Genomic DNA, 17,275 nt, shown 5'->3' with positions numbered 1-17,275 from the left:
TGTGTTTACTGACACAGGCTGTGGCCAATAGCTATATGTGTGAGTGCCTTTTAATCTCATCTGACCGCAACCTGATGTGTCTTCTTTATGGTAACTATCAGTCCGTCTCTTCCTACATTGTTGGTGTTCGTACCTCGAGTTTCGATTGTTTGATATATGAAAAATAACAAGTCTTCACTTCAGCTTACGACCTTAGTGCACATCGACAGCAGGAATTAGTACCCTGCCACAACTAAATTTTTCTGTACCTTAACTATGTGTCTGAACAATTTCTTTTATTTCATCATCTGTGGAGCTAGTTGGTATATAAACCTGTACTACTGTGGTGAATGTTGGCTTCATATCCGTTTTTGGCCTGCATGGACTCCTATTTTGTATGCATTATTAAACCTACTCTTGCACTACCCTATTTGATTTGTATTTATGGTCCTGTACTCACCTGACTGAAACTCCTTTTCCACTTGCCACAGAACTTCACTAATTCCCACAATATCCAACTTCAAATCATCCAGTTCCCTTTTTAAATTTTCTAACCTACCTGCCCAATTAAGGGATCTAGCAGTCTATGACCTCACCTGTAGATTGTATGTTTGGTTTTTCACGATGACGACATCCTCCTTATCGGACCCACGTAGAGACCCGAATGGGGAACTATTTTACCTCCAGAATATTTTACCCAAGAGAATGCCATCATCATTTAACTACACAGTAGAGGCATCACGCCCTCAGGAAAACTAACAGCTGTATTTTCCTGCCGCATTTAACTGTTCGCAGTACTGGCACAGTGAGGTCGTGTCGGTTCTTGTTACGAGACAGTGGCTTATAATCCAAAATTGCAATAGCACATAAAAACAGTTACAGCTAAAAGTGAAAATGACATCTTTTAAGAACTCTCTTGGGATATTTCAGAGGTTACTAACATGTCTGAAGGTTTCTCTTTACTAAGAATGGCATACTATGTTCCATTTGTTAGGAGCTCTTCTGTTCAGTCACAAAACTGGTCCAATATTCCGTACGCTCATCTTTTGTTTATTAGGCTACAGTGTGGAACCCTGTCAGACATCTTCCAAAAGTCGAGGAACATCAACCTGGACACCAGTATTTGCTGCCTTCAGGATCTTGTGGATTAATTCACTACAAATTGACTACACAGTTAACGAGAGTAGTTTTAGGCACGAAACTTACGTCAAAGTATAAGGATTCGATCATTATGTGTTTCTCATTGTGCGCCTCTCACACTGCAGGGCACAGAACGGGAGGAGCTGCTGCGGTGTCACCTGCTCCGAGTGCGCCCACTGCAGGTGTGAGAAGACGGACAGAGAGGTCTTACAGACAGCCGGTACGATGCCACAACTGCGGACACTTACGATGATGCGCGGTACCAGAGCTCGTATCTTACGTAAGATCTGCAGGAACTGTCCGAATCTCACAACTTTGCAGCTTCACGGCTGTCAGAAGATGAACTACTCGGTAAGTTGAACCTTCAGCTATAGTGTGAGATATAAATGAGGGCCCACTTGTGCGAGTACTGTTTTTAACCAGACGGACGATTCCTGTTTTCTGTACTTTATAGTGAGGGATTGGACAGGTTAAAAGATACGTGTGCTTCTGAGAAGCAGAAAGTGCACGTGATTCAAAATTTAGCAATGTGGGACCTCTCAACTTGCTTTGAGATCACTCCTAGAGTTCATACATGGTATGTTTCTTTTTTTTTTCATTTTTTAACTTATTTTTGGACTACAGTTACCTGTTAAAATTATATTGTAGGTTACATTTCTCGTACTATCGTTAACTAGCCTTTTCCCTGTGGCTTCGGTCACATACACTTTTGACACATATGTTACACACACGTCCTCCTCTCGCTCGCTGTGTCCACTTCTTCCTCTCCCTGTCTCCCTCATCCTCCCACCTCTTCCCTACTCCCACCTCTTCCCTACTCTCTCTCTCTGCCCATCTCTTCCTCCCCTTCTCTCTCTCAGCTTCCTCCTCCTCCTCCTCCCTTTCTCACCGTGAGTCTCTCCTGCGCCCCCACCCCACCTTGCTCAGCTGTGCCACTGCAACTCGTGCAGATACTACTCACATGACATGCCAGTCATGCAGGGCAGCCTACATGTCAGTGGTAGGAAACCCTTTTGTGCCCATATCTCCACTCCTGTGGAAGCTAGAAAGTTCTAACTGCCATAGTGCTGAATGTGATACAGCAAGCAGCATGTCTTCCAAATTTGGGTGAAATTGATTAAGATGCAATTGACAGTTTGCTTATTTCTGTAGTGTGAGAATTTTTGATGCAATGACCAAACTCGACAATCACGGTTTATAGAATAATAAAAAGTAGCAACCGGGATCACACATTTGTTTTATATGTGGTGTCGGTAATTGGTTTCAGTCATTAAACCGACTTGAGACTGAGACCCCAGATGATTGAGGAGCCAGTGCCTAGCTCTGTTGCTGTCTGGGACAGATACTACTTGATACTGGCTTCTCTCCTCATGTTCTCAACAGTAATTTTTTATCATTATGGTAGAGTGTAATTAGTCTTGTCAAGGAAGCAGCTTCTCGTACAGCTTAGTTGCAGCATGCTACCTTGGGTGACAGCGAGGGAAGCCAGACACGGATCAGCTCTGTGCAGCAGATTAATGACCGGGTCTTCTTTTTTTGTTTTACGGTGCAGGGGCGTACACACCCATGTCAGAAATGTAGAATGTCGGTGCCAATGACGAAGGCACCCCTGACATCACGGTCAGTTCGAGAGCTGTCAGTATTCGCAAAGGTACTATTGTGAATTTCTGTGTGAAGGTCGTGAAACTGAAGGCGATAGAGCGAGGCTGGGAGTAGTGTCCTTAGGAAGCGAATGAAGGCTGAGGCGAACACGGGCCGCTGCGTGAAGTCGAGCTGGTGAAGGGTTCACACGCGTCAGGAAAGTGGCAGGTATTGTGAAGTTAAGCTGTCGGAGGAAGAGCCGAAAGTGAACTCCGGGAGGTAACAGAGAAGAGGGACGTGCCCCATGCTGGCGATCAAAGGAGTCATTGAAGAAGGAGGCATAGCGTGGGTGGCCAAGCACGGCAGACAAACGGTGTGCTGACCTGCTGAGGAGAAAGTAGGATAGCGGTAGTTTGGCAGCTTCAGCATACAGACTCTCAGCCAGTCTAGTGAATAGGTGCCAGTGACCAAACAGATGCCACAATGGTGAATAGTATTGAAACAGGATAAGAGGGACAGATGTGCAGATGCAAAAACGAAACACCCCTAGTCTAGTTTTGAATGGAAAATGGGCCGGTACAAACAGTGGAGGGTGGTTCGATCTGCTCCCCGGGAAGTACCACTGAGGACACGTACAACATTGAGGGACTGCATACAGTGGGCTGTTAGGTAAGACACGTGGTAGGACCAGAAAGTTTCCTATCGAGCGTGAGACCCAGGAATTTCATAGTTTCAACAAATTGAAGAGGTACAGGCCTGAGGTGCAAAGATGGCGGAAGAAACCCATTGCACCACAACAAATATGTACAAACAGTTTTGTCAACAGAAGAACGAAAGCCACTGTCCGTGCTCTACAAGTAGAGACGATCGAGACATCGCTGAAGACGCTGCTCGATGAGCCGAGTCAGTGGAGAACTGGAATAGATGCAAAATCGTCAACAAAAAGGGAGCCAAAGAAGTCCGGTGGGAGTCAGGCCATTATGGGACTAATGGCGATAGCGAAGAGGACGACACTCGGGATGGAACCTCGAGGCACACTGTTTTCCCGGATAAAGGTGTCCGACAAGGCAGAACCCACACGTACTTTGAAAACTCGGTCTTTTAAAAATTCCTGAAGGAAACGGGATATGCGGCTACCGAAGCCCCACCTGTAGAGAGGACAGAGGATACCGGTCCTCCAGCAGTTGTCGTAGGCTTTGTCCACATCGAAAAACGCGGCCACAATCTGGGAGTTCCGCAGCAAATCGTTCGTGACACGGGTGGACGAAGTGACGAGATGGTCGACTGCAACTAAATCCAAAGTATGCAGTGCTTAGTAAATTGCGAGAATCGTACGTTCCGTCACCTTGCAAACACAGCTGGTGAGAGAAATGGGGCAGTAGCTAGAAGGGAGGTGTTTGTCCTTACTGGACTTAGATATGGGTATGACAGTGGCTTCGTGCCAGAATCTGGGATGTGATGTCATCAGTCATACGACCACACCACCGCCTGAGACACCGATCCGCTGGATGTGATTCTCTCGATAAATGGAACAGAAGAATGGCTGTGTTAGCCAAAGAGTACACAGCCAGTCGCAGTAGTTACGCTTGCCACGAGGCACCGCTGGGCCACTTCGTGTGCAGCAGGAGAGTAATGCAGTTGTGCCAGTCTACAGTTCGTAGCCACGCTCAGTGGTCAGCCAGCGCCGACGTTAGTCGTCATCTGCAGCTCAGTATTGCTGCCATCGAGTCTTTGTAGCTCCGTTCCAAGTTAGTCTTCAAATTCACCGGATTCGACATTTGAGATTACGAGACATTAATTCATCACTGCACGATTCGTGACTTGTATATTATGTCATTCTACAGATGCTTAGTCTAGTCGCGCCTTCTATAATTGACGACCAACTGATCGTGGACTGCAGCAAAGTTAAGTAATAAATTCTTTCTTATTTTGTACTCCTGCTAATTAATTGTGTTTTCCTGTTGTAGCTGCCGAGCAGTCTTGGCATAGTTGAACCCACGTTTCCACCTCCTCGGCTACCTCATCTTCGCCACCTCGTGTTGACGGACTCGATTATGGTGGAAGATCGAGAGCCGTTGTGGGAAATGTGCCCTCTGCCCAGATGCGGTCGTACGTGTTAAGCAGAAAGTGCTTGCCCTGCCCGAGCCTCCTCCACTCATTTCCGACAGATGAGAAGGCAGGAAAATGGCAGCCCGAGGTGTCGGAGATAGCAGTAGGGTCCACTGTGACATTGTCTGCTACTGTCAGGCCCGAAAATACCAGAGATCTGTCGGAGATCGGCCCACATGGTGGGCGAGGGAGTGGAATGTTAAAAGAGCTAGTGAATGAAACCGAACTAGATTGTTTGCTGTCCTGAAGAAGGTGATGACACTGTGCACACAACTGTTTATAATGAATGCAGTTTGCCATTGTAGGATTATGGTTAAAAATGCAGAGAGCACGTGTCCGCACGCAAATTGCGTCGCGGCACACCTCGGTCCACCGAGGGACCGGGGTGCGGCATGGTGAAGAGAAAGTGCGAGGAATGGAATGTCGTGTCACAGTAATGATAACATCCGTAAGATACACTTGAAAAAAGAGACAGCATTGGTCGTATATTTTTTACTATTGCAAAATCGATTTTCTGTCACTGAGTGACCATCTTCAGTGCTATATTGTATAACTTAAATTGGGATGCACTGTTGTCACTAAGCTTACGGCAATCACATAGTCTATGTGATTGCCGTAAGCTTAGTGACAACAGTGCATCCCAATTTAAGTTATACAATATAGCACTGAAGATGGTCACTCAGTGACAGAAAATCGATTTTGCAATAGTAAAAAATATACGACCAATGCTGTCTCTTGCACTTGGGATGCACTGTTGTCACTAAGCTTACGGCAATCACATAGTCTATGTGATTGCCGTAAGCTTAGTGACAACAGTGCATCCCAATTTAAGTTATACAATATAGCACTGAAGATGGTCACTCAGTGACAGAAAATCGATTTTGCAATAGTAAAAAATATACGACCAATGCTGTCTCTTTTTTCAAGTATACCTGTTATCTGGTCGTAGTGCACAAGACAACATGGAGTCGCCAATCAATCTGTAAGGTACTCTACCTGGTCAGCACAATGTTTGTTGAAGGGCACCAGAGAGGAGTAAAGCCTCCAGTCAGACTTAGTAAGCTGCCATTTGGGTGTGCACGTAGATGGGATAGGAGTCAGCAAACGGATAGCACATGGGAAATGGTCACGCGATTATGTGTCAGAGAACAGACACCTCAGACAGTGGGTGAGCTGGGCAGTGCAAAAGGATAGCTCCAAATGGAAATAGGTGTGCGTGAAGTCTGAAAGGAATGTGGGTGCTCCTATGTTGAGGCAGAGGAGGTTAATTTGATTGAGAAGGTCAGCCGAGAGGGCACCTCTCCGACACATTCTAGTAGAACCCCAAAGGGGCCAATGCACATTAAAGTCACTGAACAGCAGAATGGGGTGAGGTAGCTGCCCAATAAACTCGAGAAAGTCTGCCCCGGCGATATCAAATGACGGAGGGACATAAATGGTACAGAAGGAAAAGGTCAAGTGAGGAAGGAAAAGGCAAACTGCAACAGCTCGGAGATGGGTAATTGGAGAGGTGGATCGACTGTAAACGTCATCCCGTACGAGCTACGAGGCTCCTCCACGAGGGGGAGGAGGTCAAAACAGACTGGGAAGAAATGCGAGAGCTCAAAGTGGTCGTGAGGATGCAATTTTGTTTTCCCGGAGGCAGAGGACGAGTGGACACTGTGATTCTAAGAGTACCCGTAAATTGTCGTCGCCGGATCGAAGAACGCAAACGTTCCACCGGAGGAGAGTCACGACGAGGAAAAAACGGAGGGGTGTCACCTCGGCGGCTGCCGAGTGCTGGCCTACATGTACCTGTCGCTACAGGACACGGAAGCGAGAACATCCCACTCCGTGAAGTTTACAGGAGTGTCGGCATTCTCCGTCTGTTGGCCTGCGTATTCCAGGGCAGAAAAACAGCCGAGAGTGCACACCGGCGACACAGAGTTCGGCCAGGTGAGGGTATCATGTGGCGACAGCGTCGGAGGGGATCTCCGAGTCGTCGAAGCAGGAGACTGGTCGCCTCCGTTCGACTTCTCGGAGCCTTTCTGGTTGACAGAGGAAGACTCTGATGTCGGCTGGCTGGAGGGATGTAGAAAGTCTTTGTAGGAGTGTTCCTTCTGTCTTTTATGCCTGCCTGTTGTGTAGCAGGTGGCTCAACCCTGGGAGGCGAAAGTTTGTCGCACAGCTGGAGGAGGAGACGGGGACGCTACCGGGACACCGAGCAATTTCACAATCGCGGTGCTAAATATTAGGTCGGACGTCTGCACGGCCGGGTCCTCCGTAGAGTGAGAACGATACTGTAGGTGCCAGTCGGTAGAATGCGGGGTTTACGAGTAGCCGACAACTTACGAGCAGCCGGGTAATGCAGTTTTTCCTTCACTCGTATCTCCCGGACAGCCGACTCGTCGAGATACGCGGGATAATCGCGGGAGGATTTGGCACGGTCGTCACCGCTGTCGCTGCAGCGGGGAGAAGGAGGTGGGCACTCGCCCTCGTGAGCGTCCCTACCGCAGGTTACACATTTGGCCGGGAGTCGACAGGACTCTCAGGTGTGGTCGTAACGGTGACACCGGTAGCAGTGCATCGGGTTTGGAATATACAGTCTGACTGTGATAACTTCATAACCTGCTTTGATCTTTGACGGAAGAACCACTCTGTCAAAAGTGAGAAACAGAGTGCGTGCGGGCACTGAGGAGGCATCTACCTTTTTTATCACACGATAGACTGCAATGGGACTCCGATCGGAGAGGTACATTCGAATTTCTGCCTCAGTCAGACCGTCGAGCGGCGTAGTGTAAATAACACCGCAGGAAGAATTCTGCATTCGGGGGGCCTCGACACCGACTGGATAGCTGCGGAGGAGCAGAGCTGCGAGCAGTGTTGCACCTGAGAGTCAGAAGTAGCCTCCGAAAGCAAAGTGACATTGTGTAAATGAGAGCAGGAGTTCACAGGGCCAGCAGTCGCATCGACACCTTTCCGGATAATATATGGATTTAGCATAGTGACTGACCGTCTTCAATATGTGAAAACACGTGGAACCGTGGTGCAGCTGGGAGGGTCTTTTGAATCGTCGGCCTCATTCCGTTTATGTTTTGTAGACGTTGAAGGTGAAGACGATTGGCTCATTGCGAGAAAATCCCCCATGATTTTTGGCATCTCCGGCGGCGTGCTCCTTACTACTGGGGGGCACCCGTCAGAAGGGGACACACTTGCCTCAGACGATTGTTCACACTTGAGATTGCACCTCACGAACACCTAACAGACGTACCAATTGGCAATTTGAGAAGGTAGCAGTTCAGGCAATCATCTCTCCTCGGGCCCGGGCTCTACAAGGGGGTACGTGCGAACTCTACCTGTCGACTCGGGGCTGGGTTTTACACGTTACCCGTTCACGTGTTTTGTGTCAGAGGCATAGGCGGTGCACGGGGAGGAAGAAGGAAAAAGGAGGACCTCGAATGCCGAAACGGAGGAAGGATAGGAGAAGGGTAACAAGAAAAGAAAAAAGAAATGAAAAACAGTGCAGAGACTGTTCTGATATTGGCCACTGAAAATGCAAAACTCCTTTCTAGAAACATTCCGGACATGTTCCCCAAGGGAGAAGAAATAGAACAGTGTGAGGATATACGTGCAGCACCGAAGGGAAACTGTGCTGCAAAGGCAGCGGCCTCACGGTAGCCGAGCACGGACCCGACGAAGGGTGGCAGTTAGGAACCGGAGGTCTGGTACTTTGGTCAGCCTGAGTGTGGCTTTTAGGTGGTTTCCTGCACTTGTGTAGGGAAATGCTGGGCTGGTCCCCAATCTCCACTCGGTACAAATATTTGTAATATACGGTTACACAAAGGACAAAGTTTACACGATCCATAGTCGTGTGGCAGCCACAGCTCTCCTCCCTGACGTTAACTGGTGACTGTGGCACCAGGAAGGGTATCTGGCCTCAAATTTAAAATAAAAACTGTGGTGTCAGACACCACACTTGCTAGGTGGTAGCCTTTAAATCGGCCGCGGTCCGTTAGTATACGTCGGACCCGCGTGTCGCCACTGTCAGGATTGCAGACCGAGCGCCACCACACGGCAGGTCTAGAGAGACGTACTGGCACTCGCCCTAGTTGTACAGCCGACTTTGCTAGCGAAGCTACACTGACCGATACGCTCTCATTTGCCGAGACGATAGTTAGCATAGCCTTCAGCTACGTCAATTGCTACGACCTAGCAAGGCGCCATAATCCTTTGCTATATATATTGTGGTTATAACATGTACCGTCAAGAGAGATGTTCTACAATTGTGGATTAAAGTTATGTATTACATCATCTACGTATTTTATTTGCAATTCTCAAGATATTGTCCTGTTCCAGACCTCACGCCAGTCTGCGTGTAATTAAACGCGTGCATTTCGGCCTCCTCAAGAAACACCGTGTTGGCTCTTCTGCCAACACTACAAAAACAAAATCTGCCAAATCGTGTTAAATAGTAGTGCCTTATGATGGGGTAAATGCTAGGAAAGACAGTGTTTGTGACGAAATTTTATTTTGCAGAACAACCTGATTTTTCATATTTCATAGTACCGTGCAGTCAGTAGATTTCAGCATCAATAATAATACTTTCTGGGACAATGACCTGTACTGCTCTACAGTACTAAGTTCCTTAATTTAAAAAATTCTTTAATTTTTATCTAATTTTCAATAATTTAGAATGTACTTGTATTTAATTATTTCATTTTGCATGTAAACATGTAATCAGGAGTATACTGCATAAATTACGCATAAAAATAGGACATGTTTAATCAATTTACAAATGTATGTGAATTACTGAGAGACATAAGGAAATTTGTGTTAATTATATTGTACTGCTTGATAAATTTATACAACCATAAATTATATGAGCCACTGAGAACCATAAGAGGCCAAAGCGTATCATCATTGATTGAGACTGTAGCATTTATTTATGCTTCTGACATCCATCAATCTTAGGCTGCGTCACGTTTGTCTGTGCTCTAGATCCACATTGTATGTATGAACCGTCACGAAAAGCTATCTCACTGGCTTCTCTGATATTCGGTTTGATGATGGTTTGCTTGAGGCCCTTGTGGTTCTTAGTGTGTGTGTGTGCGTGTGTGTGTGTGTGTGTGTGTGTGTGTGTGTCGGTTGTACAGAAAGTGCAAAATTGCTAAGCAGGAATGGCTAATGGATGAATGCAAAGCTACAGGAGCACACATTACTGTGGGGAAAGATAGATGACATGTAGAGGAGCATTAAAATGACTTTCGGAGAAAAGAGAAACAGCTGTACGTATATAAAGAGCGCAGATGGCTTGCCAGTACTACGAAAAGAATAGAAAGCTGAATGGTGGAAGGAGTGTGTAGAAGGACTTTACAATGGAAATCAACTTGAAAGCAACGGGAAGATGATGTAAATGAAAATGAGACGGGGGATCTTATTGCGCGAGAAGCATTTGTTGGAGCATTGAAGGTTGAAATAAGGCCCCTGGAGGAAATGACATTCCCTCAGAATTATTGAGATCCTTGGGTGAGTCAGCCATGACAGAACTATTCCATTGTGTGTGTGTACAAGGTCTGTTCAAAATATTCCAGAACATTTGTAATTTAGAGTGAAATGTGGTTGGCATCCGCGTATGCTTGTGTTTAATGTGTAATCGGCAGAAGTTTCATTGTTGTATTTCTGTTAGTTATTGTTCAGTGCTGCATTTAGTGGAATGTTGTGTTGCACAGTTTGTGAATTTTGAGATGGAAGAGCTAGAGGAGCAACGCATCTGCATTAAATTGAGCACGAAACTCAAGAAAATCTGCAGAGACACTCCAAACGATGCAGGAAGCCTACGGTGATGAGTGATTAAGTCGTACTCTGTGTTACAAATGGCTGACACAGTTTAAAAATGGCTGGACAGAAGTTAGAGATGACCCTCATTCGGGACACCCTCCGACGTCTACCACCGACATTCGTGTTGGTAACATTGACAAAATTGTGCGATCCAGTCACAGACTGACTGTCCGAGAGATTTCGGAAGAATGTAACATTTCAATTGGACCGTGTCATGAAATCTTGACACAGCATATTGGAGTGCAATGTGTTGCCAGCAAATTCGTCCCACAGCTCGTGAGTCGAGACCAGAAAGATCTTCGCCGTGCAACCTGTGAAGGGCTCTCGCATCGCACAAATGAGAATGAGATGGTCCTTAAGGGTATCGTAACGGGTGATGAGATGTGGGTCTACAGTTATGATGTTGAGGCTCAGGTTCAATCTTCACAATGGATCGGGAAGGATTCTCCGACGCCAAAACTAGCTCATCAGGTCAGATCAAATGTCAAGCGACGCGGACAGTTTTCTTTGACTTTGAATGATTAGTTCATCTTCATCACGAATTTGTTCCACAGGGACAGGATTGGGACGTGTTACGAAGCCCAATAAAATGTGAGAAGGAAACAGCCTGAAAAGTGGCGAAACAGTTCACGGCTCTCGCATCACGATAACGCGTCCACACATTTCTCCCTGTTGCTGCACGACTGTAGCACAAAAAATGAAATCACTGTGCTGCCTGATGCTCCGTACTCTCCAGACCTGGCCTCTGTGGACCTTTTTTATTTTCGAAGTTGAAATCCCTTTTGAAAGGACGAAGATCTGCAATGATAGACGATGTAAAAGAAGATTTTCAGACAGCGTTTTGCGTAATCCGTCTAGAGGCGTACCAGGACTGCTTCCGGATGTAGAAATGACGTTGCGAGCGGTGTTATCAATTGTGGTGGAGAGTATTTCGAAAGAGAGCGTGTAGAAATAGTAGAAGGTAAGCGTAGACAAATTTTTTGGGCAAAGTTCTAGAATTATTTGAACAGACCTCATAAGATGTATGAAACAGGCAAAATACTCTCCGAGTTCAAGGAGGGTGTCATGATTCCAATTCCAGAGAAGGCAGTTGCTGTGCTTACAGTTGTGTATTCTACTGTACCAACGGTTTACTAAACCACTGTTGCAAAATACTGACACCATGAGGACAAGTCAACGAATAAGTCACAAATATCAGTTTACCTTCTACTGTTTTTAAATCGTGCATACATACTTTGCCAGCAGATAGTGGCACGTGTACACATTTAGAGGCTGCAGGGAAGTGTACACGAGTAGAATAGTGTGTGGTCGTGTATTTCTTGTGGGTGGAAGGGCTGTTCACAGGAGAAGTGTATCATGAAGTGGGTCCCGTGTATGTTGACAACTGTTTATCACAGAAATCTGCGTTCACTCGGATCAGGAGTTCATAAAGGGAAGGCAAAGCATCAGAGATTGGGAACATGCTTGCTGTCCTGCAGTGGTTGCAACTGAAACTGAGGAGCAGTGTGTGGAGCAGATAATTCGTAACGAGTGGTATGTGGCGATCAGTGGCGTAGCACGTGCTGTAGGTTGTTCGTGTCAAACAGCTTACACTATAATGGGTGAGCATAAAGTTTGTGCACAGTGGTTGCCTAGCATGGTGACTGAGGAGCACAAAATGAATATAATGGGTTTTTCTCAACAGCACCTCATTCGATACTCTGGGGAAGGAAGGAAGGAAGGAAGGAAGGAAGGAGAGGATTTAGTGGCACAAATTGTTGCAGGGGTCAAGTTTTGGGTTCACCACTTTCAACCAGAGACCAAACGACCATCCACGGAACAGAAGCATTCTACCTCTTTGACAATAAAAACACTGAAGGCCATTCCGTCAGCCTGCAAGATTCTGCTCACCACGTTTTGGGACACACACTGATTAAATTCCGGCCTCACGGTGAGACACCGAATGCCATGTCATACTGCACCAGTGTGTGGGAACTCTTGACACACCATTCACCACATATGTATTGATTCCTCTAGATGACAGTGCCTGCCCTCGTACAGAAAGACAAATACGGGACCTGTTACCAATATTTAATTGGGAATGCTTTGAACAGTTGCCCTACGGTCCCAACTTACCCTCGGAAGACTTCTTTGCTGCCAGTTATTGAGGGCTTGTAAAAAGGTGGGATAAGTGTCTGAATGTACAGTGTGAATATGTAGCAAAGTGAAACAAATTTCAGGAAGTTACTTCGATTTTTATTGCCTCTAGCCTGTTTTGCAACTTATTTATTGACACGCCATCACGCTTACAGAGGTACGGGAAAACTAGTAGAAGCTGACCTCGAGGAAGGTCAGTTTGGGTTCCAGAGAAATGTAGAAACACACAGGGCAATACTGCCTGTGAAGTTAGCTGGCATAAAATACGGGGAGTGAAAGGATATTTATGGCACGTACAGAAAGTAGACTGCAGATGTAAGAGTTTAAGGGCACGAAAGTTGCAGTGCCGTACAGTATCGATACCGTGCCAGGCAGAACGCATCCGCTGCCGTCTTGAAGCCACATCTCTGGTCGTACACGTATGTAGCACCACTGCTGAACTGGATAAGAAGACACTGCAATGAGCCAACTAGTAGTCTACGAGTGAAGGTTATAGTGGTGTTTCTGTATTTTGATCATTTATAATGATTAGGCTCTGTCTAATGGAATCTCTTGGACATGCTGTACGAATTTACGTAAACAGCAGTGCCACTGTGATTATGCGTACTTCTAATCGTATCTGCTCTCTGTCTAAGCACCCGCTATTCCATGACACCCGCCACGTGCGGACCCGACGAAAGGGAAGCAGTGCTGCAAAGTGAGGAAGATGGGGTTGTAGCCTAAACCAGGTGTCGTTCAGTCTGTTCACTGAGTGAGCAGTAAAGGAAACTGGGAATAAATTTGAAAATGGAATTAAAGTTCAGGAAGAAGAAATTAAAAGCTTGAGGTTTCCTGATGACTCTGTAATTTCTGTTAGTGTCGGGAGAGGGCTCGGAAGAGTAGGTGAACAGAACGGATAATGTCTCGAAAAGAGGATATTAGAGGAACGTCGACAAAAGCGAGACAGGGTAGCAGAATATAGTCGAATTAAAACGGGCTGTGGCAAGAGATTTAGATTGGGAAATTGGACACTAAAAGTAGTGGAGGAGTTATGTTATCTGAGTAGCAAAATAACATAATTGCTGAATTAGAGGGGATGTAAAATGCAGATTATCAATAACAAGAAAAGCATTTCTGAAAAAGAGGACTCTGTTAACATCAAATTCAAACTTAAGTGTCAGAAAGTCCACCTCTGTAACCAAACGATTAATGTTGCTGCCTTCAGTGTGGAGGTGGCAGGTTCAATTCCTGGTACCTCTTCAGATATCTTTTGAGATAGGGAGATATGGTACGGTATTCACTCAGCCCTTGTGAGGTCAAATTAAGAAGCAACAGCATCATCAGGATTCATCTGGTGGCTACAATGGCTGGAGCAATTGCTAGCATGCCGATCACACATTCCACCGTTGTAGATTGCTCCTCGTAGTGCCTTTTAGGCAGCAGTTGGCCAGCCAGAACAGCCCTGAGGCCTAATCCGTGAGCGGTGTTTACGTTTATGTTAGGAGACCTTTCCTGAAGGTATTTGTGTGGAGTCTACACTTGTATGTAATTGGGACGTGATTGATAAGCAATTCAGACAACAGTAAAACAGATCCTTTTGAAATATGGTGCTACAGAAGAAAGCTGAAGGTTAGATGAGTAACTGACAAAGAGGTACTCTGTGAAATAGAGGTAACATAGATTTAGGATTGTCTGACAACAATGCTCTCACCATTGAAATCCCTTTAAGGTCAAACGACGATAAAGGTGTAAATAATATTTACAAAAGAAACTTCTCTGTGGACAGCTGTCATCAGTTCATAAGTATCTTAGAAAATAAAAATTGGTTAGATGTTATGAAACAAACAAGTACAGATGAGGCATATAGTGTATTTTCATCGAATTATCTGATGAACTTTGATATGTGTTTCCCAAAGAAACTGACCAGAATCAAGTCTAATGGACACATAAAGTCAGGTTCTTGGATGACTCTTGGCATTAATAAATCGTGTGAAAAAATGAAAAAACTCAATTCAGAGTTGAGGGAGTGTGCAGATACTGATTTTATAGAATATGTAAAAACGTATAGGAAAATATACTGCAGAGTAATTGCAAATGCAAAGTTAATAAGTAATGACATGGAAATAAAACAGTCCAGAAATAAAACTAAAATAGCATGGGAAATTGTGAGAAAAGAAACTGGGGTACCTATCAAAGATAAGGAAATTATTCTAAAAGATGAGGAGAATAAAATGTTAGATAAATATGCCATGCCCAGTTATATAAATAATTACTTTTTAAATATACCCCAGACATTAAGCAGGAATTTTGGGGAGCAGATAAGGAAAGCAGCACCCAAGGCACCCAGCAGTATGATGGCAGTCCCAACAAACGAAAAGGAAGTTTTAAAAGTGATTAAAAGTCCCAAGTCCAAGATGTCAGCTGGAGTAGTTGAGGTGCCAATAATACTAGCAAAGAAAACAGCTAATCAAATAGCGAAACCATTGATGCACGTAGCAAACGTGCCAATGGCTTAGGGAGTGTTTCCACAGAAACTGAAAATTTCCAAAGTCGTTCCCCTGTTGAAAAAGAGAATTAAGTTTAAAATAGAAAACTACAGACCTGTCTCACTTCTCCCAACTTTCTCAATGTGTGACTCTATATTTCATTTGTATCTGTAAAACCTTAATCTTAATATCCACAATCTGGTAAACAGTAATCAGCACAGTTTTCAAGCTGGGAGAAGTACCGAAACAGCTGTACTGGAATACACAAAAGAAATAATCAGTAAATTGGGAGAGGGAAAAAGTGTAGTTGGATTAAATCTAGATCTGTCAAAAACCTTTGACACTGTTGATCACAGCATACTTTTGGAAAAACGTGAAGCTATAGGTATTAGAGGACCGGTAAAAAAGTGGTTTGAGTCGTATCTGGAAAGGAGGATGCAGGTAGTTGAAATTACAGCACCAAATATTAGCCAAAAAATTAAACTAAGGTCAGGTCCAAGGGAGGTCACTGTAGGAGTACCCCAAGGAAGTGTATTAGGCCCTTTGCTGTTCCTCATTTACATTAGTGATATCCGGGTGTCAGAGAGAAAAGCTAGAATCATGTTATTTGCTGATGATACTAGTTTAATAGTTAGTGATATGAAGCAGTCATTGCACAGTACTGTGGACCATGTCCTACAAGATATACAAAAATGGTTTAGTGCAAACAAGCTAACAGTGAATGCAAAAAAAAAAAAAAACTAATTATGTGCAATATGGAAAAATAAGCGAACATGATGACCTAAATGCCACCATGGAGGACAAACAACTTGAAAGAGTACAGTGTGCAAAATTCCTGGGTATGCACAGTGATGAGAAGATAAACTGGAAGGACCATTTGGTGAGCTTAGCACTAAAACTAAATTCAGCATGTTTTGTACTTAGAATAATTTCAAGAGTTTGTAGTAATGACTGTACCAGATTAGTATATTTTGGCTATTTTCAGTCCATTGTGTCCTATGGGATAGTATTCTGGGAAAAAATAAATTGTCGTCTAAATGAGATTTTCAAATTGCAAAAATGCGCTATTTGGATAATGAGCCAGAGCCCACCTCAAACACATTGTAGGCCCCTTTTTAATGCACTGAAAATTTTAACAATTCCATCATTATACATTCTGAAATGTCTGTTGATGATCAAAAGAAATCAGGACAAAATTAAAACCAATACAGACTATCATAATTACGATACACGGCAATGTAAAGATTTCCCCTTACAAGCTGTAACAAGGACCCGAAGTCAGAAACATGTTTGTAATCAAGGCATCAAACTTTTTTAATGCACTACCAAAACATATCAAAGAGCTGGAAAATGAGGATAAATTTAAAACTGTTATAAAGAGTCACATGCTTGACAAATGTTGATACAGTGTAAGTGAATTTCTAGGCTCAACTGTATTATTATATAAAGAACCACATGCTTGACAAATGTCACTACAGGATAAGTGAATAGCTCTGCTCAACTGTATAAGAATATATGATATCATAAATGTGACAAATGAAATCACAACATCGAGGAATAGGTCTGTTAAGCACATAAGAAATTACATTATAAAAACACTTATTAGTTGTATATTGTATTAAACATAAGATAGATTCATATGAATTCAGCATAGAAAAAAATTTTGTTAAGATATTATATAGTTGTTGAAATGTATCCTGACAAATCCTATATCACAAGTGTGATGATAATGGGATGATAATAAATAAATAAATAAATAAATAAATTGGGGGGAAAATAACTCCCTGGCACAATGTGGCTAAAGGAAGGAGTAGCTCGATACAGAACAATCTGTGGCATTGAGGAGTAATTAATTTGGTGGTGAAGGGAAGTATATTTGATTATAATGCTTTACTTGGACTGAAGTTCAAAATACTTTTCAGTTACTGGTGCCTGCTATATGAAGTGGACTTTGGAGGAATATGAGGAAACTCTGTACACCATAATAAATCTCCATTTCATCGCAATAATATAAGAATAGTTTTGTTGTAATACTTTCTTCTTTTGTT

General features: G+C 44.1%; 1 protein-coding gene across 7 annotated transcripts in view; it reads left to right on the top strand.

Moving 5' to 3' along the window:
* Positions 1-17,275, top strand: part of LOC124552420 (F-box/LRR-repeat protein fbxl-1-like) — a 124,141-nt gene that overhangs the window by 47,887 nt on the left and 58,979 nt on the right. For all 7 annotated transcript variants that reach the window (XM_047126689.1, XM_047126688.1, XM_047126694.1 and 4 more), the window contains exon 3: positions 1,245-1,470. In XM_047126689.1, the coding sequence (XP_046982645.1) occupies positions 1,245-1,470 (226 nt within the window). The remainder of the gene's footprint in view (positions 1-1,244; positions 1,471-17,275) is intronic.

This window comes from Schistocerca americana, chromosome 10 (genome assembly GCF_021461395.2).
Source record: "Schistocerca americana isolate TAMUIC-IGC-003095 chromosome 10, iqSchAmer2.1, whole genome shotgun sequence".
Lineage (NCBI taxonomy): Eukaryota > Metazoa > Arthropoda > Insecta > Orthoptera > Acrididae > Schistocerca > Schistocerca americana.
The sequence above is the reverse complement of the archived record's forward strand: the minus strand, read 5'-3'. Positions and strand labels throughout refer to the sequence as shown.